Source organism: Rhineura floridana, chromosome 13 (assembly GCF_030035675.1).
Source record: "Rhineura floridana isolate rRhiFlo1 chromosome 13, rRhiFlo1.hap2, whole genome shotgun sequence".
NCBI classification, from domain to species: Eukaryota; Metazoa; Chordata; class Lepidosauria; order Squamata; family Rhineuridae; genus Rhineura; species Rhineura floridana.
The window spans coordinates 3,096,465-3,121,982 of NC_084492.1; the positions used below are offsets into that span (position 1 = coordinate 3,096,465).

Here is a 25,518-nt window from a genome sequence, read left to right on the forward strand (position 1 = left end):
GTTTTTCTGAAAAATTGAAAAAAAATGAAGAAAAAATGGATTATGGAATGTTTTATTTTAGCATGATGAATAAAATGTTTCATTGAATCTTGGTCCTCCCCTTTTACTCCGTTCTTTTCATGGGAATGGATGATTTATGTCTGCTTGACACTGTGGAGGACTAGCAGGAGACATAAATAACTTTCTTTGTTATTAATGTTGATGGTTTCTTCTGGGGTTTTTAAATTGTTTTTTGCCTGCTCCTCATAAACTGGCAAAATGAAAGAGGTTTCTTACAGTTCAAGTGCTTGTAGATCCATTTGTTACAACAAAAATAAAAATTTAAAGAAGTAAATTCAATTTGTAATAATTGTTTGAATAAAATGTACTTTTAATATACCAAATGTGATAATTTTATGCCAAACCAACTTGTACATAATTACATTTTATGTTCCTGAAGTTACAAAGTGACTTTCAATCTGTAAAACATGCTAATGTTGCATTTTTTTCAATTTCTCCAAAAATTTCCTCTTCTTCTTGAAAAAAATGGTTTTCTCCCATGGGTTCAAAGTTTCTGGAAATTTTACATCTCTAAGCAAGACTATGTAGAAGTTTTTCGTTTGGAAGGTCTGCACGTTAGCAGATGCCCTGTTCCTTGTTTTGCAGTTTCAGGATATTTGGAGCAGAAGAGTTAGAAGAGAATTTCAACCTGGTCACTTTTCAGTTGTTTTTCTCTTCACTGTCTGCAGTAATCAAGACGATTATCAACTGGTTCGGAAACTCGGCCGGGGGAAATATAGTGAAGTCTTTGAGGCTATAAACATCACCAACAATGAGCGAGTGGTTGTGAAAATTCTTAAGGTGAGTTTTTGTTGGATGATCATGAATGGTGTTCTGAGGTGGGAGCAATACCGTGGCAATAGTCTTTCCTAACACTCTGTAACGGATCTAAATCTCTGCATCCTTAACCATTTGAGGGTTCATATCTGTAATGGATACTGAGATGCTGGATTATAACTTGGTGTCTAGTAGACCTATTTAATTATCTCTCTCCTCATCTGTTTCTAAAAGGTAACATTGGGAGCCTTTTGTGAAGGAACAGCATCTTCCCCTGTGTTGGAAGAGCACTGCACATGCTGGTACATTCAGTAAATGACGTCTGGCAAGTCTTATTTGGTAGGACAGTTGTTAAACCATGTTCACTCTAATGCAAAGCCTACAGGGGCGTCCTTTGATTAACCTTTCATTGGTGAGCATTTATCCTTGTCAGAGCTTTGCTGGAGGTGCTCAGGCAGGTGGATTTTGAAAAGGCTCACTTGGTAGCAATATACCAAAAACACTTTAGCCTTACTTAAAACAAGGATGTAGGATCTTTACGTTCAGCATTGCTCATCACGTACGTTCTGCTGTTTATCAAAGGAAATTTTGTTTGGGGCCAACTATATTCTCATGACTGGCATGTGTAAAATCCATTTACGTGTTATCATGATTTAGCTAGTTAGGAGTGTATAGCATGGGGGGGTGTCCCTCTATGAAGAGGGACAGCTTGTGGCAGGGGTGGGGAACCTCCTGCCTTCCCAAGGTGTCCAATTTGGCCTGTGAGGCCATTTCCTCAAACCACATCAGCTGATGGCAGGAGGACAGGGTTTAATCCTTCCTTGGCTGCATGATCCTGCTCCCAGTAGGAACAAGGTCTCACAGCCAAGGCAGCAGGATTAAAGTCTTGTGCAAAAGCGCCCTCTGAAACAGCTCACATGTGCCACCTACTTCAGAGAGGCTTTTGCAAAGATGGCTTCTGCACTCCCATTTGCTCAAACAGGTGCATGGGGGCTGTCTTAAAATATTTTCCAAGTCTCTCTACGCTACCCTTATGTCTTCATGATTGGGGAGTTACGGCGGAGGAGACTTCCAAAAGCATTTTCCATGTCTCCCTGCATTCTCATTTTAATTCTCCATGATCAGAGAGTTAAAGGGGGAGGGAAACTTGGAAGAGGCTTTTCCAGGTCTCCTCCTTTAGGTCTCCAATCGTGGAGAATTAAAAGGGAAACTGGGGGGGTGCTTTTGCAAGTCTCCCCCCTCCTCCTTTAACTTCCCCATTGTGGAGACTTAAGGGAAGCACAAGGGATTTTGACAGGTGTCTGCCCACCCACCCTTCAATCATGTGGCGGCATAATGATTTTGGCCTGTGAGGCAGATCCTGATAAGGATCTGGCCCATGAATCCAAAAAAGGTCGTCGTTCCCCAGCTTAATAGTTTTCTTTATTTAGATTTCTTCTGATTTATTTAGACGTGGTCAATAGTAGCCGTGATCTTGGCCCAGCAGCCTCTTTAGGGTCACTTTCTCCAGAGCTGCCTCAAATACTTGAAATTGTGAGCCACAATGTGAGAATTTCCAGTAGTATTCATCACACATTAGTGCCAGTTTAGGGTACTTAATGTGAATTGGATGGTTTGTGTTAAGTAAATCTGAGTTGGCGTGGCACAACATTATCATTCTGGAAATTGTGCCATTTTGAAGAGAAGTTTGGATGGAAGTCCGTCAAGGTGATTTTTCAACTTTGTAAGAGCTGATTGCTTCTTTAGCTGGTCATTTTTTCCACTCTTGCACATCTGTGCTATTCCAGTATTAGGTGTCCTAGTGAAGCATTATGAGAAACTTTTAAAGGCTAGACGGAGGAGACCACATATTAAGTTTCTGTCCCCATACCCTAAGACCGCCATCACCAACCTGGCTTCCTTCAAATCTTTTGGACTACAACTCCCATTAGCCCTAGCCAGCCTATCCACTATGTCAGTGTTTTAACTGATAGGAAGTACCAGTGGTTGAAAGACATTGCATTATATCCTTATGCAACACAGCAGTGCAAGGAAATGCTCTCTAGGTAATGCCGGTGAAACCTGTAAGAAACTTCCTGTGGCCCCTTCACCTCTTTCTTGCTGACAGATCTCCCCTGTCATGATCCCTAGAGCCCTGAATGCCTCAAACCATGGTGACCTGAGGGAATGGGGCTGGGGCTGTCAAAGTCTGCCCTAAGAGAATTCCCCCAAGCTAAGCTTGGCATATATGACTAACAGCACCAGCCAATCTTTATTTGATCCCTCTCTCTTCTCCAAGATCCAGTGTCTTGCATCAAAAGCCTCTTGCTTCTTTTCCACTTGATTTGATCTGTTGAAAGTGGGCAAATTGTTGGCTTCCCTAGAAATGGCAAGATTGGAAATGGGTTGGTGCTACTGTTCAGCTTAGATTCAGGATAAGGCTTAGCTGTAAAGTCCTCCACAAGATCTAAAACTATTTGTTGGCTGGCTATGGATTTTAAAAGGGAGGTGTGGCATACTTTTTGGCTAGTGCTAATGTAGTAGATTAAAAATATAATCTATGACCAAGGAAGTCCCTGATGGGAAATCTCATTTCAGCTGTGCGGCAAACTCTCACTCTCAGCCCCCACCCTGTTCTGTAATAAATCCAGCATTACTCTGAGTTTAGGTAGTTGCATGGATTACTGAGTACTGTCATAAAGTGCTTTGAGCACTTAAGAAAAGTACTATGTAAATATAGTTATAAACTGGTTTTCGCTTCTGTTTAAGATGGAGCTGCTTGTCAGTTGATTGAAGTACTCCTTGTATTTTGCCTGGAGTTCTCAATACTCCCCAACCTTTTAAGCTTTACAATACCATTAATTGTTCAATGAGACAGTATGGTAGTATTCAAAGGGTGGTCTCAGCAGATGCATATTCACAAGAAACTATTCCAAATCGGACCCTAGACTCACAAATATGCCCACCTATCTTCAGGTTGTGTCTTCATTCCTGGCTTCAGTAGGCAATTGGTGGCAGTAAAATACCAGTGAATAGGTGTCCTAGATAAGAGTTACCTGTTTTTGTCTTTTGTATAAAACCTCGATTTGAATTTGAAGAGGGGGAGAAAAACCCACAGCTAGCCTTGGTCTTGTCACCTTCTAGAACCCCAAATTCCAGTTTCCAGGGGTGCAACACGCTTTGCTCTTCTTGTACTTGTTAATTCCTGAGCCCAGGCATTGCTTTTCTTCTTGGGCAAAGCCAGTGCATACTGTTATGCACTTATTTGGTCTCTATTGTCATCCTGCTCAGGAAGTTTATAGGGTTTTCTGGATCTGCAGGATTTGCTGGCGTGCTTCTTTCAGGGAAGGGTTGCAGTCTTTGGTTACATGAAGGCAAGGTTTATTAGTTGACTTTGCAGGCATTGATCAAAAGTGTATTCAGAGCTTGGAAGATTACTTTTTAAAAGTAATAAATTACAGTTACAATTACATGGCCCCAAAAAGTAGTAATTACATTACAATTACAATTGCCCAGAAAGTAACGGATTACTTTACTTTTTCTCAAAAGTAATCACTACAGTTACATTTCAGTTCTTTTTTAAAAAAATGCCTACAAGGTGCTGGCCTTGGCTGCTGCACATCTAAGTAGCCTAAAAGAACACGCACTCGCTCTCGCTCCACAGTTCTTTATCTCCATTCTGCTGCCTCTTTCTCCTCCTTTATCCATGTTCTTGCCCTCTGGCTCCTTTTTCCCTCCACTTCATTCTTCACCACCACCATCCATTTTTTTAAACTCATTGTACCGATTTTGTTCTCATATATGCCACAACATTCTATTCTATAAGCGTGTGTCTAGAACAAGGTACCTTATAAACCCTTATCATACTTTATATTGAGGTTAAGAAAGGGCTTATAGAGTAGTAGTGAGCGCTGCACCAAGTTTTTGTGAAAGTGGATTTTTGGCACAAAATCTATCATTTGCCAACAGAGGGGAGAAGCATACCACAAATCCTGCTGATCATTGCCTCCTTTAAAGGGGCCCCTGGTTTTTTAGAAGAGGTGTTCCACAGAAGGATCCTCATCCATTCCCTTCTCTCTACAAAACTCGAGCCTAGAGATGGAGAGGGATGTGCTGCTTTCTGCGCATCGTCTCCTTTAAAGTGACAACTGTTCATGTGGTCTATATGCATTCAGCTTCCACCTGCAACATTCAGCTTCACTGTGTGTTCCATACATCTTTTAAAAAATAAACGCATTGTTCACCATCCTATGTAGCATGAGTACATTATTTAGACCAGGGACAGCCAACATGGTGCCTTCCAGGTGATTTCTATGACATCTCCCATCATCACTGAGCATTGGTCATGCTGGCTGGGGCTGATGGGAGCTGTAGGCAACAACATCTAGAGGGCAACACATTGGTTACCCATGATTTGGAAAATGGAAATGGACTGCCTCCAAGTCGATCCCAACTTCTGGCAACCCTATGAATAGGGTTTTCATGGTAAGCGGTGTTCAGAGGCTGAGAGGGAGTGAGTGGCCCAATGTCACCCAGTGAGTTTCATGGCTGTGTGGGGATTCGAACCCTGGTCTCCCAGGTTGTAGTCCAACACTCTAACCACTAAACCGCAATAGTTCTCATTATCTTAAACTGGCACTCAGAACTGGACACAGTACTCCAGGTGAGAATAGGTTGGTACCATTACTTCTTGTGATCTGGATATTATTATTCTGTTGATGCAACCTAGAATTTCATTAGCCTTTTTAGCCACTGTGTTGCATTGCTGACTCATGTTTAGCTTGTAGTCTATTAAACCTCTCAACCCTTTTTCACATGTACTGCTGTAAAACTTGTCAACCTAGTTTTTTCTGCCTAACCACAGAACTTTAGATTCATTCTGTTAGTTTTGAGCCAATTCTCTATCCTGTCCAGATCATCTTGAATCTTGTCTCTATCTTCTAAGGTATTGTTGAGCCTCCGCTACCCGACGAGGGCCAGGGAGGGGGGAGACATGAGTTCCAGGTTTCCCAGCTGTCAGAGGGCGCAGAAGACCAAGGAATTGTTGAGTCTGAGGAAGACCTTGGAAGGGGGAGTGAGTTTGACTCCAGGCCAATTCCCACGGATGGCGTGGTCTCAGAAGCGGAGAGCGCGACACCCCCAGACAGGTTGGAGGAGCCGTTGGAAGATGTCACAGAGGGGGTATTGACTCCCCCTTTACCAAGCGGTTCTCGAGATGCCCTGAGTGCGTCACCACCCCCTGACCTCGAGCCGGTTGCTAAGGAGACGTTTCTTTTGGATGAGCCATTGGAGACACACACCCCTCCACGCCGCGAGAAGCGGACAGGACAGAGGCAGGACTTGCGAAGGAGCCAGATATTACGATCTAAAACTTTCCCTACTTAAGACTGTCGCGCTCTGGGTTAAGTTGCTGAGTCAACTTTCTTCACGTGTTGCAGAGCATGTCTAGAGTGCAGTTAGGGACTTCTAGTGAGCTAGCATAGAGATTTCTATGAAGCGCACTGCTTTGGATGTATCCATTACTTTAATAAAACAAGATTTGATTGCACCTGCATCTCAGCCTTGTGAATACCGCTCTGAACAGGACAGTTTGACTCAGCCTCAATCCCTTCTTGACTCTGTTCCCATGACGGACAACATGGACCAGAACGGAGCAGCGGGGGGAATACAAATCACCCTGGAAACCTTGTACACTGAGCTCCAGAACCTCCGAGTGACCACTCAAGCCTTGCAAGCCGAGAACCAAAACCTCCGAGCCTTGATCGCACAAGTCCAAGCAGCGCCGCCTGGGGCAGCACTGGTCCCAGTCAAATCCCCGGTGGGGCTCCCCGTTCGAGGACAGAGCAAACAGTTTGCCATGTTTCTAGCCCAATGTGAGTTGTACATTCAGGTGCGCCAAGCAGAGTTCCTGATGGACGATGCGAAGGTGGCGTTCATCATTAGCCTCCTGGAAGGAGAGGCGGCCAAATGGGCCACCCTGTATTTGATTCGCAATGACCCGGTACTGCGGCAGTTTGTTACCTTTAAGGATGGCGATGGTGGAGATGTTCCGGGACCCACAGAGGAAGGAGATGGTGGCCCGCCAACCAGAAACCCTACGACTGGAAAGGTTCGCGTTCTGTCTCAAGAAATGGATTACAACGACCCAGCCTTGATGTATTTATACTGAAATGGAATGAGTTCTGAAGTTTTGGATGAACTGGCCCGCTCCATGCCACCAGATACCCCGAGTAGCCTGATCCAACTGAGTTTGGAAATAGACAGCCGCCTGGAAGGGAGGAAGCTGGAGCGACAGATGGAACCCTCTTGGGCACACACCGCAACCCCTCATCCCCGCGTGCGCTATGCACCCAGTGCGGGAGTCCCGGCTATGTTGAGAGAGGAGCCCATGCAGATCAGAGGAGCCAGACCGCATTTAACAGAGGAAGAGAGAGAGAGGCGCCGGACGGAGGGACTGTGTCTGTACTGTGGGAAGTCAGGCCATCTAGCCCAAAACTGTTCAGCCAAGGCCGGAAAACCCCAGCTGCCGGAAAACTTCACATGCCAGCTGTCATAGAGGCCAGAGAGTTGGGGGGTTCTTCAGACACTGAGCCTCAGCTGCGACCCCCAGTGGCGTCACTAGCAGGAGTGCAGGGGGTGCAGACCTCCAGCACGCGCGCGCTCCCTGCTGATGGTGGAAGGCCCATCCAGGCTTCACCGCCAGCGAGCAGGCGCCTGCTTTCGGCACGCACTGGACCGGGTGCCGGGGGGCAGTGGCATCACTAGCGGGAGTGCGGGGGGGTGCGGCTCTGGGTGTCACCCCCCTCATGGTATCACCCGGGTGCGATTCGCACCCCCCACACCCCGGTAGTGACGCCCCTGGCGACCCCTTCCGTCCCAAAGTGCTCTCCTGTTACCCATTCGGATCACCCTGCCCTCGGGCCAGAGCTTCCCAGCCAAGGCTATGGTTGACAGCGGGGCATTCTCTTGCTTCATGGACAGGGAGTTGGCGCAACAATATGCCATTCCCACCTGAGAACTGATACAGCCTCTGGCAGTGGAAACCGTACATGGCTGACTCTTGTAGTCAGGCGGGGTGACCAGGGCGATGGAGAAGTTAGAGGTGGCAGTCACTGGGCATCGGGAAGACCTGTCGTTCTATGTGGCATCCTTGCCTCGTTTCCCAGTGGTGCTGGGAATGCCTTGGTTGGTCCAGTACAACCCCACGGTCTTCTAGGATGAAGAGGTGGTGGCCTTTGCCTCCAAATACTGTCAACAACACTGCCAGCCCGTGGAGAAGCGGGAGATGTTGGCAGGAGTGCTATCTCCAGAGGAACCCACTTTATCCACCAAGTATAGGGAGTTTCGGGATGTATTCGACAAAATGGAAGTGGAGCAACTCCCTCCTCACCGGCCTTACGATTGCACCATTGACTTGATGCCTGGGGCGCACATCCCCGCCCGATGGATCTACTCCCTGTCCGAACCGGAGTTAGCAGCGTTGAGGGAGTTTCTGGACACCAACTTGAAGAAAGGTTTCATTTGCCCCTCACAGTCCCCGGCCAGGGCGCCTCTGCTGTTTGTCAAGAAAAAGGGCGGGGAGCTATGCCTATGTAATGATTACCGAGCCCTCAACCAGATCACGATCCGCAACAGTTACCCCTTGCCGCTCATCAAGGAGGTGCTGGAGCGGTTGTGTTCTGCCAAAATTTACACGAAACTGGACTTGAGAGGTGCCTATAACTTAGTGCAAATAAGGGAAGGGGATGAAAACTGCTTTCAAGACCCGCTACGGGCAGTATGAATACCTTTGGATTGTCGGGCTGTCCTGGCGTCTTCCAGAATTTCATGAACGACATCTTCCGGGACTTTGTGGACCACTTTATGATTGTGTATCTGGATGATATCTTGATATACTCGGCCTCCCCTGATGAACACAAAGCACATGTGCGCGCTGTGCTGCAGAAGCTGCAGGAGCACCGCCTTTACACTAAGCTGGAAAAATGCAGTTTTGATCTGACTACTCTAGACTTTCTGGGGTATCGCATTTCCCCTGCAGGAGTAGAGATGGACCTGGGGAAGGTCCGTTGCATACTTACTTGGCAGCCCCCCAAGATGAAAAAGGACTTGCAGCACTTTTTGGGATTTGCTAACTACTACCATCGTTTCATAGCTAGCTTCCACTTCAAAATCCACTACGTTTCTTAAGCTCAGAATAAGACGGCGGACGCCTTATCCCGTAAATGGGAATATTTGGAGGACCTCACCCTGAATCCACTGCAGTTCGTTATTCTCCCCGAGAAGGGAGTGGTCAGGGCGTGCCAAGATTCCTGGGAGTCTTGAGTTATGTGAAGTGCAGAAAAAGGACCCGTTCGTCCAGCACGCTGATCTAGCGGTGCTGGCCGAGGGAGCACGAAAAGACTTTACATGGAGAGGGGACCTACTACTTCACCAGGATGCCCTCTACATTCCCCCCGGGGAACTAAGAAACAGAGTGCTACGTCAATGCCATGGCTCCCTCACGGCAGGCCACTTCGGAGTCTTTAAGACTATACAGGCTGTAACCCGGGAATTCTGGTGGCCCAAGGTAAGGAAGGACGTACAGCACTATGTTCGATCCTGTTCCACTTGCATGAGAGCCAAACATGCCCCTGGGAGACCGGCAGGCCTATGAGAGCTGTGATGTTCCTGTAAGTTAGCATCTGTAAATATGGTAAGTGTGTGTCTATTGGGTGATGTATGGTAATTGACTGAGAGAGAAAGGGGGAGTACATGGGTGAGAAGCTGAAGTGTGCTGGATGATGATTGGCTGAGTGGCTGGCTGGCTGAAGGTATAAATGGAGGTTTGTGAGTGATGAAGGGGGAGGAGAGAGAGGGGGTGGGTTGGTAGGTTGGTGAGAGTGTCGGTTAGAGAGAGGTTGATGAGTTGGTTGGCAGAGTTCTGAGGGAAGTTTGGATTGGATTTGGCTGATATTTAAAGAGGATATATATGAACAGAAACATAAAGAGTAACCATACGCTTGTGAAACATTCCTAAAGTAATCTTGTTATTTCCTGTTATTAGTAATTAAATACTTATTTGGTTTACCAAAGGCCTGATCCTTGGCTGGGGAATATACAGACCGGAAGGGAGGGCAAGGTAATTACCAAGGCTGAACAGAAACAGTATCTAATGGTGGCAGCGGTGAAGGGAGGAATAATAACAATTCAAGTATCCAGAGCAACCCAGAGTTGTATGCGTTATCTATAAAGATACAAGGGGGTTGGGAACAGCATAAGCACGCAGTCACAAAAGTAACCAGCTAGAGAGAGACTCAGGCAAAGTCTCTGGGAGTATTGGTTACAGGACGTGACTGGTGGTGCTGCCTAGCGGGGGATCTAGTGAGATCTGTGCTAGAGCGGAGTGAGAAACCATATAAAGGACGGTCCGGACTGGTGGTATCCCCGGTGGTGCCTAGTGAAAGGCAGTAGCCACAAGCAGGTGGGAACCTGACAGGGAGAACCAGGGAAGGTCATCACAAGAGCCCCTTCCCACTCCATCCAGACCCTGGCGGTTGGTCGCTATGGACTTTGTTACAGATCTCCCTTCTCAGGGGAAAACCACAGTCTTGGTGGTGGTAGATGCCTTCTTGAAGATGGCTCACTTCATCCCATGCTCTGGACTTCCCAACGCTCAGGAAACAGCCAGTTTGTATGTGCAACACGTGTACCGGCAGCATGGACTAATAGACAGCTTGGTTTCGGACAGAGGAACCCAATTTACAGCATGTTTTTGGCAAGCATTGTGGAGACTACTACAAAGTGAACTGCGGCTGTCCTCCGCACATCATTCCCAAACGGATGGGCATACAGAGAGAGTGAACACAGTTTTGGAACAGTATTTACGTTGTTGCATTGGTTACCAGCAAGACAACTGGGTGTCCCACTTGCCGTTGGCAGAATTCGCTTATAACAACGCTGTGCATTCGCACACGCAACAGACTCCCTTCTTTGCCAACTTCTGCTACCATCCCCGTGCTGTCCTGGTCCCACAGGACAATCTCTCCGTCCTGGCAGCTGAGGAATTTGTGCAAGAACTTCAAGCTATGCAACAGCTGCTCCAGGAGCAGTTAGAACGAGCCAAGACAGATTACAAACGGGCGGCTGACCAGCACCGTTAAGAGGGGCCCCTCATACAAGTGGGAGACAAGGTGTGGGTGTCCATGCGTTATTTACCTATGACCGGCCGGTGTCGTAAATTGCAGGACCGGAGAGTGGGACCTTTTGAGGTGGAGGCGCAGATCAACCCCGTGGTTTACCGACTCAAACTGCCTCCCACCTTCAAGATGCACCCGGTGTTTCACCAGGCGCTACAAACCAAGGACTCTCCTCCTGACCCCCATCGGCTGCGAATCGAGCCAGCTCCTCCTTTGCTAGTGGATGGAGAGAAGGAGTATGAGGTAGAGCAGGTGTTAGACTCCCGGAAGTGCCGGGGGAGACTCCAATACTTGATCCATTGGAAGGGATACAATCCATCGGAATGTTCGTGGGAAACGGAGGATGTGCATGCCTCGGATTTGGTGAGAGACTTCCATGAGGCGTATCCAGAGAAGCCCAGACGTCAGGATGGGAAGGGTTAATGCATGGAAGGGGGGATGATGTTGAGCCTCCGCTACCCCATGAGGGCCAGGGAGGGGGGAGACATGAGTTCCAGGTTTCCCAGCTGTCAGAGGGTGTGGAAGACCAAGGAATTGTTGAGTCTGAGCAAGACCTTGGGAGGGGGAGTGAGTTTGACTCCGGGCCAATTCCCTACTGATGGTGCTGTCTCGGAAGCGGAGAGCACGCCGCCCCCAGACAGGTTGGAGGAGCCGTTGGAAGATGTCACAGAGGGGGTATTGACTCCCCCTTTACCAAGCGGTTCTCGAGATGCCCTGAGTGCATCACCACCCCCTGACCTCGAGCCGGTTGCTAAGGAGACGTTTCTTTTGGATGAGCCATTGGAGAAGCACACCCCGTCACCCCGCTCTCCACGCCGCAAGAAGCGGACAGGACAGAGGCAGGACTTGCGAAGGAGTCAGAGATTACGATCTAAAACTTTCCCTACTTAAGACTGCAGCTCTCTGGTTTGAGCTGCTGAGTCAACTTTCTACACGCGTTGCAGAGCATGTCTAGAGTGCAGTTAGGGACTTCTAGTGAGCTAGCGTAGAGATTTCTATGAAGCGCACTGCTTTGGATGTATCCATTACTTTAATAAAACAAGATTTGATTACACCTGCATCTCAGCCTCGTGAATCCCGCTCTGAACAGGACAGGTATTGGCTGCCCTACCCAGTTTGGTGTCATCTGCACAGCCCACTCTCAATGCGGCTTGCACCCACCCAGCCATCTTCTGTTGCTACCCTTCCCTGTATGGCCGAAAAAGATCCAGCCTGGACAAAGGGGACTGAGTGGTCTTGTCAGTGGCAGATTTCAGGGGCAAGGTCCATGGCTCCACTCAGCAGAATGAGCAGGAAGGTCCCCAAATAAAGCAAGGATAACTTATTATATTTTGAAACCAGTGGAAGTATCCAAAAAACACTTCAGTAAATACCATGAAGTTTAGAGTCTAAAATTATCTAACTGGTGGGAGTAGGTATCAGATGGAGAACAACTGCTTTTCACTGGGAAATTATGTTCTGTGAACAACTTTTCCCACAGGAGGTGATGGGGCTTGTGATCGGCTCCTCCTACTGTATTTATGTGATTCGTTGTTGGCTTTCCAGTTTTGTTCTCCTACATTTTTCTCAACTCTGAAAAGTACGATCCTCCCCAAAACACAGATCTGTAACACACAGACACACACATGCATTTTCCCAAATTAATTACAAACTGAGATCTATCAGAAACACATTTCCTGTCTGGGCAAAAGAAAATAAAAATATTTTCTTACCTTAGGGTATGCAATATGTCTACTTCCTTTTTATCATAGTATTAATAATTGCAGGTAGTGGTATTAAACATTTCTGTTTCCTTTCAGGTTATTTGAGTGGGGTGTGTTGGTGTGACAAGGCATTCACTAAAACGTGTCTTCCCAGCAGCTGGCTTGCTGAAAATGATCCATAACAATTAGATCTGGGGCTGCAACAGCTATTATTTTGTTACATATTAATATCCACCTAGCAGAAAGAGGTGAATGCCCCTTTCTTGCTTGGGCACAGAATAAACACTCTGGATTTATTTAGCTGGGCAAGTAAGTGGTGCATCAAAAAGATGAGCATGAATTACCACTTTTTTCATAGTGTTTGTTTTGGCAATTTTGTGCACAGCAAAACTCTTAAAAGAAACAGGATTGAAACCAGGTACTGAGGTGATGGAGGCTGGAAAGATTGATTAGTGGGAAACTTCAGAAATAAGGGAATACTGTGGAACTGCACTATTGATTGTCTCTTTAGTATCTGTGGATTTGGAATCTTTCAAAATGAGACATGCCTATTCTGTTTTGTTAAAATTATATATAAAAAGTAAAGGTGTCCCCGCACTTGTAGTGCGAGTCGTTTCCGACTCTTAGGGTGACGTCTTGCGACATTTACTAGGCAGACCGTATATATGGGGTGGGATTGCAAGTTCCTTCCCCGGCCTTTCTTTACCCCAAATAATAAATAATAATCCAAATCTATTTGGATTATTAAGGGCTCATCCCAAGAGAGAGAGAGAGATGAGGATGGGCGGCCGGATGACACAACGTGAAGCAAAACACACACACACACATTTATGAGGCGGGCAGACAGGCAGGCAAGAGCTAGCTGTGCTGTGTGTCTTCTGCTTGTGGAGTTAGGGAACAGGAGGGGAGGTCACCCACCCAGTGATAAAGACGGCAGCAGAGCCAGCCAGCTGCAGCCACCCGGTCTCTGAGCAGAATGAGTGGGAGCACAAGAGGCTCTAAGAGTAGAGAGCGCGGAGCAGGCGAAGAGGGAGAGCGACTAGTACGTTGTCTCTGGTCTGCTGTGTGGGCAGGGAGAGGCGAGGCTGCAGGAGAACGAGAAGAGGAGGAGGTGGCGGCAGAAGGGAGGCTCTCAAGCAGACAGTACAGTAGTAAACTGAGGGGACGGGAGAAGGGGTGGCAGACGGAAATAGAGGCAACGGAGACAAGGAAGGAAACCAGTTGGAGGCAGAAGAAGGATAGGAATTGGGAGGGAGGGAGGGAGCAAGAGGGGGGTGGTAGGGCCAGTGTGCTAGCAGGCGGGGGGGAGGAAAGTGACATCCAGAGTGAGTCCTTGAAAACTCGAAAGGTCTGGTAACCCTAACACACACACACACAGAGCTCCTCACCTCCATTCTGCTGCTGCTTCCTCCTCCTTCCTCCTTGCCTTCAGGCTCTCCCTCCACTCCTTTCTTCACCACAGTCCACATTTTTTCTCTCTCCGCGCCACACCGTCTGGCTTTCCACCTCCTCCCTTGTGGCCTCTTAACACAGAGCACAAGAAAGAGCCAGCTGCGCAGAAGCCCACTGTGAGGCATGTCTTTCGTCTACCAATCACAACAGCAGAAGACTTCTCCTGCTTCCCCCCCAAGTAACATCCAAATGTAACGTGGAAACGTTACAGTTGCAGCTGAAAAGTAATGAAATTACCACTTGTTCTGTTACAAGCAAAATGTAACGAAGTTACCCACACGTTACTCAAAAAAGTAATAAATTACAAGTAACTTGTTATTTCTAACGAGTTAGTTCCAAGCTCTGGGTGTATTATGGGTATGGGACAGATGGCTGCTGCCTACAAAAAGGCATAGCATTTCAAGTTCTCTCAGCCTTTCTAAGCCACTCCCACCACCCACTCAAAGCTGCTTCTACTTCCTGACCCAGTTGCCTCCCAGAAGCCTGCCATATCCACCATGATTGCTAGATGTCCCAGACTATGGTCTGAAGGCACATGAGGCCAGCTCCCTGCTGAAGCAAAGCAGGGTCAGGTCTGGTCAGTGCCTGGATGGGAGACCGCCTGGGAACCATATGTAAGCCGCTTTGGGTTGCTGTCATGAAAAGAAAGGCGGGGTATAAATGTAATAAATAATAAATAAATAGATGTTCAGAGGCAATATGCCTCTGAATAAGAGATGCTGACAGCAGGCAGGAGAGGGTGATTCTCCAGCATCCTCTGCAGTGAACACCAAGAAGTGCTAAGAATACATTTTATTTCTCTACAGTGTTTTATGGGGGATGGGGACATTGGAGATACTGACTCTAAAAAAGAGCAGCTTTGTATTTAAGTACTAGCCTTGTAGCCGTAGGCAGCAAGGAATTGCGTCCAGGCAAATGAGCAGGCTGGTAGAGGAGGGACAGGGTGCTCTGTATCTCTCCTGTGGCACCCAACATCGAAATCAAGTCGACCTCTTTCCAGTCCTAGGAAAGATTTGCAGATCTCTCTGTCCCTCCTCTGACAGGCCACAGCAGGATAGAAATTTTTGTGGGCTTATTTACTAGACTGATAATAGTGAGCATCTTAGAAATATAGTGAGTAGCAAGAATTGGTTTTCAGTTTTCACTGACAGCTTTAGTTACCTGCATAATTCCTGCCTTTCCACTGACTAGCAGAATAATAATCATGCTAAGTGAATACGTTTGCATATATTTGCTTAATTTTCCAGGTCACAGAATTCACCTTTTCTTTGCAGAGAATTTTGATTTTATATAATAAATATTTCAAGTACAGATCGCTTTGGCAGTCAACCAACTTCAGCACTTCTTTCTTTTCTTTGCAGTACAGACAGTTCGTTAGGATTGAGCAGGAGCTAATTTGGCACAGATGAGGGGATGCTGATCAGATACGGTCAGAGTTGTTACCAGGTTTTAGGGAAAGGTTGCTTGCTAACCTGGCCTGGCCACTGACTGCTCCTCCGAGCTGCTGCCACTGCTCCACTTTTTTAACCTTTGAGGAAAGGTGTTTTCCATTTTTCCACATCTCGTGGCTTGGTGTGGCTGCCTGCCAGCACACATGAGGAAGCACGGCATTGCACCACCAGATGAAGCTCTAGAGAGCTTCTCACTGTTTTAATTTAAATTATTTTTCCCAGGGTTAGAGTAGCAGCAAGGTGAGGCAATCAGATGTCACTTTTGAGGTTCCTGGACCAATGAGGACAGAGGAGTGGTGGTCTGGCAACCCACAAGGCAGTGAAATCCATTACATTAAAATCATTGAATAGTAGAGTTGTAAGGGGCCTATAAGGCTATCAAGTCCAACCCCTTGCTCAATGCAGGAATTCAAGTTAAAACATACCCAAGAGGTGGCTGTCCTGCTGCCCCTTGAATGCCTCTACCCAGGTCATTGGTTCCATTGTCGTACCTCTCTAACAAGATTTTTTTCCTGATGATCAGCCAAAATCTGGCTTCCTGCAACTTGAGCCCATTATTCCGTGTCCTGTACTCTGGGACGATCGAGAAGAGATCCCGTCTCTCCTCTGTGTGACAACCTTTCATGTACTTGAAGAGTGCAATCATATCTCCCGTTAGTCTTCTCTTCTCAAAGCTAAACATGCCCAGTTCTTTCAGTCTCTCCTCATAGGGCTTGGTTTCCAGTCCCCTGATCATCTTTGTTGCCCTCCTCTGAACCTGTTCCAGTTTGTCTGCATTCTTCTTAAAGTGCAGTGTCCAGAACTGGATGTGGTACTCAAGATGGGTCCTAACCAGTGTTAAACAGAGGGAAACTAGACATTGGAGCCTCAGCTTCTCATGCAGCACTATCCTTCTTAGCCTGCGCTGTTTGCTGCTTACCACCACTTGCTCCTGCCTTGCTGTTTGAGGTCACATGGGAGCCGCTTTGGGCTGCCAGGTCTCAAACGTTTGCCCTACGGTCCGGCTAAAATCTTGTATTTGACTTTCTTTCCAAGAACCGAGAGCTGATCACCATTTTATGCATGTCTGTGATCCTAAGCAAACTTGCTTGGAAATAACTTTCATTGCAGTTGAAGGCATTCTCACCCAAATAAATGGATAAGGTAAGCCTTGGTGGCTGGTATCCCTGCTTTAGCCACACCCAATAGGCCTTTGAGGAGCAGCCTGACCACCTTTCCTCAACCTCAGCAGAGGTCCAACTTGCCCAGCTTCCTCCGTGTCTCCACAGGGCTCCCTCTGCCCCTTCATTCTCTCTGAGGCCTTTTATGTCTTCCCTGACTCCCCTCCCTTCCTTCTGCCCAAGACACAACAGCTGGGCTCCATCTCCAGTATCACCCATCCCATGGGTGGGGTCTCCAGGCAGTGTCCAAATGAGGTCTCCTCAGGAGTCATTGACTGGGTGTGGCCTGCTAGTATGGATTGGGGCCTACCTAAGGGGTCAGGGGCCAGCACAGGACTGGCAACCCCTGGCGGCCCATCACAATATAAATTAACCATACATGTTTTCTTTGTACCAGAATGGTAACTGCTGTTGCTGACAAATATATAACCTGCTTGCATCTCCTTTTAGTGGTCATTTTCTTGGAGATGCAGTCCTGTGGGATGCTGAGGGATAAGGGAATGAGACCACAATCTTTCTTTGTCTCCAAGTTCTGAGCAGACAAAACAATCTAAATGTATGGTCTATGTTGCTTCTCTTTGGCCTTTAAGAAAGAAGGCTTTCCTCTCTTCTGTTTCTGCTGGTACATCCTCATCTTTCTCCACCTCACAGTTTGCCAAGACACAGACTGCTGAATGGGACAGTTTCCTTTTAAGAGATACAGAGAGGTCTGGATCTGATGCTTCTCTTTGCTAGTCTTTAATGGAAACACAGGAAGCTGTCTTGCAGCAAGTCAGATCATTGGTTCATCTAGTTCTATATGGAGTCCTTGGCTGCAGTCACCCACGGTTTCAGACAGGAGTCTCTCCAATCACTACCAGAACACAACATGGATTGAACCTGGGGCATTGGGTTGTAGCCAACTCAGTCTTGCTCTGAGTAGACCTATTGAAATTAATGAACCTAAGTTGGTCAATGCCCATGCACTCGGAGTAGGACTAGCATTGGACACCACCCCTTGATGTGTTCTACCACATACCCTTTCCCAAGGAGAATGTCTTTATTCAGAATATTTGTGAATTAGCTGCAGCCACTTACTATGAAACTTTCCACTTGATTAGAGGGCCTTCATATTTAATGAAGAGGGGGGAAATTAACTGTATTACTGCAAAATTGTTAACCAAGGGTTTTTTTTTCTTATTTGTTTATCTCTCCCAGTCTAGAAGTGCCATTTCTGCCAAAGATCTGTTCTAACCACTTCCTCTGTGAGGTGTGTTTAGGCATTAATCTGAACATGCACAGGCTGAAATTGCCCCTCCCCCACTGTCCCTGACCTTCTCCATGTTGAGTTGGGAAGGTGTGTCAAGGCTTTTGCTCACGTGATCCAGGACTCCCCAGTTATACCAAGGGTTGTGCTTGCATTTGAGGGAACGTGAATAAAATCCCCTCAGGCCTGTCTGTCTCCACATGGGGAAGGTTGGGGGCAGAGTTGGTGGGTGATATGAATGGGGTTTCGGGGGCAGGGCTTGCCTTTTGTCCAAGGATGCACATTTGTGTGTTGAAGTGCAAAGTAATGTTGAAGGAAATCTCACTTTTAATCTCTCTTGTGTATTTAAGCCAGTGAAGAAAAAGAAGATAAAACGAGAAGTTAAGATTCTGGAGAACTTGCGAGGTGGAACTAACATCATTAAACTGATTGACACTGTCAAGGATCCAGTGGTAGGTGCTAGTTTGTGTCAGGGGTATTGAAGTTAGTGGGCTTGTCTTCAGAAGTGGCTTATGTGTGAGAAGTTGAGCTCCTCACTGATTTTACCGTTCAGATGGAGTGATCTGCACAGTACAGGTGGAGTGGTTCTCAGTTTGGGATTTTTATTGTTCTGGCTTCTGAATAGTTCACAAATGACTTAAGTTTTTGTTTTTTAAACATGCTTTAACCTACTTCTCTTTGGATAGATAAGGGAGGGCTTATTTTTGAGTCTTGGGGCGAGAAATGGAATTGTCCAGAAGAATCCTGAAATAATTGGAGAAGCCGGTTATAGAAAGGTGTGGTTATACCATAAATATTTCTCTCTTGCAGTCAAAGACTCCAGCTCTAGTCTTCGAATACATCAATAATACAGATTTCAAGGTGAGTCTTCCTTTTTTCCCATACAGAGTGGATTTACCAGAACACCTTGGGAGAAGAAATGTTGAGTCTGATGAAACACAAAGATTTGTTCTTTTGGAAGAATGAATTAGACAGCTTGTAAGAAAGTAACTGCAAACAGCAAGCTGTATTTCTGTGTGGCTTTTGTGGTGTATCAAAGGGAGTGGTGCAACAGAAGTTAGTTGCATTTCCTTGCTACTCTGTCTCAATATAGCAACTGTTGCCTTGCAGCATTTAATTCCATGCTAATCTCCCTGTTCACTGTTTACAGTAGTGTTGGTGATTGGGAAAGTGGTGCCTGATCTTTGCAGAGAAAAAAGCTGTGGATATGCGAGTAGAGCTGGAAGTGTCTAGACTTGTTAAGCTTCAGGAAATTTTGACACTAGTCTTTATGAAAGGGACAGTCTCCATTTGAATCACACCAGAACCAGGCTACTAGCATTTAACATTAGAAAGATTATAAAGCCCCTTTTAAACAGATTTTTTTTTGGGAAAGCTGTCAAGAAAATAAGGAGCTTTTGGTTTGCCTCTCCTAGGGCAAATGTTCTAGGTTAGACATAGAAAACCTTTTTGGCTGTGGCAGCTAGATCTTTGTCGCTGGGAACCACCTCATGGGCCAGCTCTGACGGGTGCATGGAGCAACCCACCTGTAAATCATACGTTGTCATTATGTCGCATGATTGATGGGTGGGTTGCCCTGCCCATTTGTCAAAACCCAACATCAGAGGTCTTGCAAAGCCCGCTCTGTGCTCCCCCTTTCAACCTGCAACATCAGAAGTTAAAGAAAAGCGTGGAAAGGCTGGCAGAGAGTGTCCCATCTTGATCCTTTCAACCTCCAACAAAAAAGGTTGAAAGGCAGAGTGTGGGGATAGCAGGGCTTTCAAAGCCCCCCTTCTCCTTTGCGCCCCTAATGTCAGAGGAACAAAGAAGAAGAGCAGGGAGGATCACAAAGGGCTTTCAAAGCCTCCCTGCACAGTTCTTTTCCACTTCCTACATCAGAAGTGGAAAGAAGCCATGCAGGGCAACTTCAAAGAGCAGTACTGAGAGGGAGAAAAGGTTTCCATTGAATGTAAACTGCTTCCCCCTCCTTGAGCAAAGGAACAGTTGGGAGCCCACTTTAAGCTCCTGATTGTTCCTTTGAAGCTCTTCCTTTACCTGTCCCACACCTGATGACATCAGGTCATGGGTGGGCATGTCTTCCCAAAGCTGCCTTCTGAGCCAAATAGAGAGGCCTGGCAGGGGAGATGCCCCCCATGCTAAGTCCTCAAAATGTGATGATAGAACTTGACAGTGAACCTATAGAAGCATGGCAGCTGTTTAAAGGGGCCAACGAATCAAAACTACACACAAACAGAACTTTTGGAGAAGAGCAAAATCAGAAAATTGTCAGTGTGGGGAAATTGGTGCTAAAAAAGAAGACGAAGATAATGAGAATCTGTGAGATAGTTACCACTGGATGTGAAATCCTATAGAAAGAATAGGGGAAGTTGGTTGGTGGTGATGTTGCTCTCAGAGGACAGAGAGTAATAAAATAGCAAACTTAAAGGAGCAAACTATTCCACCTAACTCCTAAAAAGCTAAGGGTGGAAATACAGGCCCCCAAAGTAGTATAGTACTGGGATATTCTGTGCCCCCTTGGACAAAATTCTGATGGTGATCTTGAGGTGGAGAAAAAAAATCAGGAAGACAGCCAAAGAGGGAAGTATTGTAGTAATGGTCAACTTCAACCTCTTTCCTGTCAATGCCAGTGCCTTGAACAGTTGGTTACGGAACCAACTAGAGTGATTTATCCTGGTGTGAAATGTAAGTGATGTTGAAGCACTCTGGAACAGTGACTATGGTGCTGTTGAATTCAACATAAAATATATATGTGGAAAATTGCCCAGAAATTCCATTGTGATCCTATTTGATTTGATTTACCAGTTGGCAGTGGAGGATATTCTTCGTAAGGATGACGCCTCCCACTGGATTGACAGGCTGGGTCCAGAATTCTTTGCCTCTTCTTCCAGGGGGAGGAGTCGTCCTGCCGCTCCAGTTCGACCCTTCCTGCGGTCGTGAACAGTAGGGTATTACAGTCGTCTAAACTTCTTTAGACCTTCTTTTCCTGTTGTGAGTTTGTTTCTTTCTTCCCTTTTCCCCTTGGTTGTGTGTGTGTGTTTGTTTTTGTGTTATGTTTAGCATTTTATTTTTGATCTACTGGTAGTGCCTGAGGCAGAGAGAGATATCTGCCTGTCCGCCACCCATTCAGGGGTGATTGGGCAAACTGCCTTGGTAATTGGAGCTCCTGGCTTCATAGAGCACTCGCTCTGGCGGTTGCGGCCGCTTTCAGATAGTCTTCCCTCAGGCTTCGTACGTGGAACCCAACACAAAGGCTTCCAGTAGAGCACTCGCTCTGGCGGTTGTGGCCACTTTTGGATAGCTTTCCTCAGACTTTCTAATCGGAATGCTAAAAGAGGCTTCAGTTAGAGCACTCGCTCTGGCGGTTGTGGCCGCTTATAGTTAGCTTCCTGACTGGCAGCTTCATGCCTCACTTCATTTGAGCGTTCTGAGGAAAAGGCGGGAACGCCATTTTGTTTTGGCAGTAACGTGCTTGAGATGTTCTAGTGGTGGCGGCCGCCCTCTCTCTCTCAGTCTGGCTAACTCATAGAGGGCACAGATTTTTCCGCACCTGATGGAAACTCTGCAGATTCATCTGTTTGCCCCTCAGCCTGGTATACTCATAGCAGAGACAGATTTTTCACAACCTTTGGAACCCAGCGAATTCTTCTGTTTGTTTAGTAATCAAAGTACTAGGGGCAGACTCCCTCATTTTTCCTGAGTGGAGTGTGCTTATTTTCCCCCAATCCTACAATTATCAATCTGTGATTGGTCACTGGGGAAACTGGGAACTGTACCATGTCTTCTTCAGTCAGTTCTGCTATGCGCCAGCAATGTGGCCATAGGGGGGGGAATTTCTGGTTCTAGCATATCCCTCCCCAGTGTAGTGAATCAGCGTTCTGCGATTTCCCCCCCACTCAGTGAGGCAGCCTGCGCTTCTCCCCCACACACGCCACCACCTGCCCTTCCTGCTGAGAGGGATTTCCCTAGGTTTCTATCCTGGATGTGCTCCTGCATATCCTCTGAGATCCAGGGCTCCATGAGGGCAGCTGGCATTTCTGAATACCAAAGGCCTGCAGACAAAGACAGGTACAGATCCAAACATAGACACAAAACCTACTCTAAGCATCACAAGAGAAGGAGATTCTGCAGAGCTTCTTCCTCTACCAGTTCTGTGAGATCTCCTTCCCCTTCACACAGTCCACCCTCTGGGGGCCCTTCACCCAAAAGGTATAGACAGGAGGGGGCAACACTGACCAGTTCACAGACAAATAACTATATACTGGCTTCTACATCAGCTACTGAAGCAGCGGTGGTAGCTCATTCTCAGCAAGACAGAGTGGACACTCCTCCTGCACAACACACAGCTGCTGAGGAAAGGGTTTCCGATCCTGAGGTTGATAATCATACAACCATCCAGGAGGAGGGAGAGCAATCAGAGGAAGAATTGGAGATTCTTCAATCAGCCTAGACTGTTTAATTAAGAAGTCTTCCAGCCACTGTTGGTTAAGGCCTGTAGGGCCCTACAACTGTTGGCCGAGGAGGTTTCTCCACAGGAGACAGTGGATACTAACTTGGTGGGAGCTAGGAAAGCTTTTCCTTTGACTCAAGCCAAACCGATTTTTGTTCCCTTCCCATGTTCCTTTGATGCATCGTGGAAAGCGGAATGGGTACACCCTTATAAGGGGGAAATGACTTCTAATGTCATAAAGAAGCATTGTACCTTTGGTGATAAGGTGATGCAACAGTTACAGGTCCTGACAGTGAACCCTCCTGTTGCTGCTCTGGCATCGTCCGCGGTCCTCCCTTCTGAAGGGGAGGCAGGTCCCAAGGACGCTTGTGATAAGAGAGTAGAAACCTCTTTGAGACGTAGCTTTGAAGCGGACGCAGTGGCCTTTAGGGCCTCTGCCATGGCATCCTTGTTTTCTAGAGCTGTGTTTATGTGGACAGAGGAGTTGGGATCACATGAGGATGTACCTAAGCCGGTTAAGGATATACTTAAAAAGATATCTCACGCTTCTGCCCTGGCAGCAGACGCCATGCAGGATGCTCTCCAGTTTGATGCCTGCTCTATGGTGGCTAGGCATAATATTTGGCTCCACCAGTGGGAGGTAGATGCTGCCTCACAAATGAAACGTGTGAGTATGCCTTTTTCGGGTGACAAACTGTTCGGCAAGCCTTGCAAGCACATTTGGTTGAGACAAGGGACAAGAGATAGGCCCCACCATCTGTTAAGAAAGATGAGCATAAAGGACACCAGACACAGTTTTTTCATCCCTATCGCCAATTTTCCCAACCTAGGGGATTTTCTTCATTTAAGCCACATTGGGACCAACAAGGAAGGGGAGACAGCCATCTCCCAGCCAGAGGAGGAGAATCCTCTTCCTGCTCTACAAAATTTCCCAAATCGGCCAAGAAGGCTCCTTCAGTATGACCCTCTGGGCTCCCCGGTGGGGGCTTGCCTGTTACAATTCTCCCATATATGGAGGGAGGTGACCTCAGACTGGTGGGTTTTGGACACAGTCACTCACGGGTATGCCGTAGAGTTTACCAACAGGCCACACAACCTCTTTGTCCCCACTCCACATTCTGGGGACCCTGGCAAGCACAACAATTACATACAGGCCATAAAACATTTTATCGACATTCAAGCCATAGAGGAGGTCCCTCCTTTGGAGAGGAGATATGGGGTCTATTCCATCTTTTTCTTGGTCTAGAAGAAAAATGGCAGTATCAGGGCTATCCTAGACCTCAAATGGCTACATTCCAGGGTAGCCAAAAAGCTATTCAAGATGGAGATTCTGAGGTCAATCGTGGCAGCACTAAAGAGGGGAGACTGGATGTCCTCTATCGACCTGTCCAAGGCTTACCTTCACATACCCATACAAAGGCCTCATTGTCAGTTCCTCAGGTTCTGCTATGACGGGCAGCATTCCCTTCGGTCTCTCCTCAGCACCGAGGGTTTTCACAAAAGTGTTAGTGGCCCTAGTGGCCTTTCTCTGGAAAGAAGGAGTCCGCCTTCACCCTTATCTAGACAACATTCTGGTGCGAAGTCATTCCCAGGATGCCTAACCCTGTTCTGCCTTCAGAGTCTGGGGTTCATTGTGAACAGGGAAAAAGGCTCTCTGAACCCGACTCAAAGTATTGTTCGTCTGGGGGTCCAGATTGATACCAGCGCATTCCGGATCTCTCTCTCTCTCTACAGAGAGGGTCGAGAAGATTATCACAGCAGTGATTCAGCTAAGGTCTTTGGCATGGATGGATTTGATGTCCTTGGGAAGACTGCAGGGTCTCCTTGTCTCAGCCTTCAACCTTGTCCACTGGGCTCAATTCCACTCACGAAGCCTTCTATATCTTCTGTTACCCTTTCAGGACCAGATAATGGTCCGTCAACATGTACTCCTGGAGGTTCCAGACCGCCTGAAGCAAGAGTTGAAGTGGTGGTTAGCACCTCAGAGACTAACAGAAGGGGGACCTTGGAGGAGCCTCAATGCCTGGACCATGGACGCAAGTCTTTACAGCTGGGGAGCCCATCTGGGTCGAAGAGTGGTACAGGGAACATGGCCAGAGGCAGAGTCTTAGCTCAGCACCAGTGTTCTAGAGCTAAGGGCGATACTCCTGACGTTGAGGGCCTTGGCATCGGAGGTCAGGGGCGCCCACCTTTTGGTCCGCACCTACAACGTGTGTGCCAAAGCATATGTGAACAAACAAGGGGGAACCAGGTCGGCAACCCTGATCTCAGAGGCCAACAGCCTCCTTCGCTGGGTGGAGCAGAACTTACAATCTCTGAGGGCCGAACATCTGGCAGGCCTGGAGAACATTACAGCGGATTGGCTGAGTCGGACAGCCATAAGGGAGGCAGAGTGGCAGTTGAACCCAAGGGTGTTCAAGATGATTGGGGAACGTTTCGGCACACTGAAAGCAGACTTGTTCACCTCATCTGCCAGTGCTCATTTACCAGTGTTTCTGTCTCGTCTCCCCTGTCCAGCCACCTAGGGGACGGATGTGCTCGAGTCTCCCTGGCCACCAGGCCATCTCTACGCATTTCCTCCCTTTGGGCTGATACAACGAACACTACAGAGGGTTGTCCAGAACAGGGCGATGGTGGTCCTAGTAGCCCCTTACTGGCCTCGGAGACCGTGGTTTCCCAACCTCCATCTGGCGGATGGAGAACCATCTGCCAACCTTTCCAGATCTGTTAGTTCAGGGACACATGGTACACCTCAACCTGTGGCTCTTCTGGCTGACAGCCTGGGTGCTGAACGGCTCTGGTTAACCCAGCAAGGGTTCTCAGGCAAAGTCTTGGACATGTTACTGTCAACCAGACTGTCATCCACAAATAGGGTGTATTGTTCTACCTGGAGAGCCTTTTTGGCATGGTGCTCTAAGGAACAAGTCGATTCCTTGTCACGGGAGGTGTCTGACCTTCTAGCCTTCCTGCAAGTTGGGGTTGACAAGGGCCTCAGCGCGAGTGCCATCAAGAGACGGGGCTGCCCTGAGTAGTATCTTCTTGAGTCTGTGTGGGAATACTTTGTCTTCTCACCCGCTTTATAAAAGATT

At 47.3% G+C, this 25,518-nt stretch overlaps 2 protein-coding genes across 3 annotated transcripts in view; both read left to right on the forward strand.

Moving 5' to 3' along the window:
• The window catches only part of CSNK2A2 (casein kinase 2 alpha 2), an 87,663-nt gene that overhangs the window by 16,769 nt on the left and 45,376 nt on the right, over positions 1-25,518 (forward strand). For both annotated transcript variants that reach the window (XM_061593685.1, XM_061593684.1), the window contains exons 2-4: positions 729-840; positions 18,333-18,434; positions 18,793-18,843. In XM_061593685.1, the coding sequence (XP_061449669.1) occupies positions 729-840; positions 18,333-18,434; positions 18,793-18,843 (265 nt within the window). The remainder of the gene's footprint in view (positions 1-728; positions 841-18,332; positions 18,435-18,792; positions 18,844-25,518) is intronic.
• On the forward strand, positions 1,054-7,170 carry LOC133369234 (protein LDOC1-like). The gene is made up of 2 exons (XM_061594298.1): positions 1,054-1,155; positions 5,741-7,170. The coding sequence occupies exon 2, from the start codon at positions 6,287-6,289 to the stop codon at positions 6,962-6,964; it is 678 nt and encodes a 225-aa protein (XP_061450282.1). The 5' UTR covers positions 1,054-1,155; positions 5,741-6,286; the 3' UTR covers positions 6,965-7,170.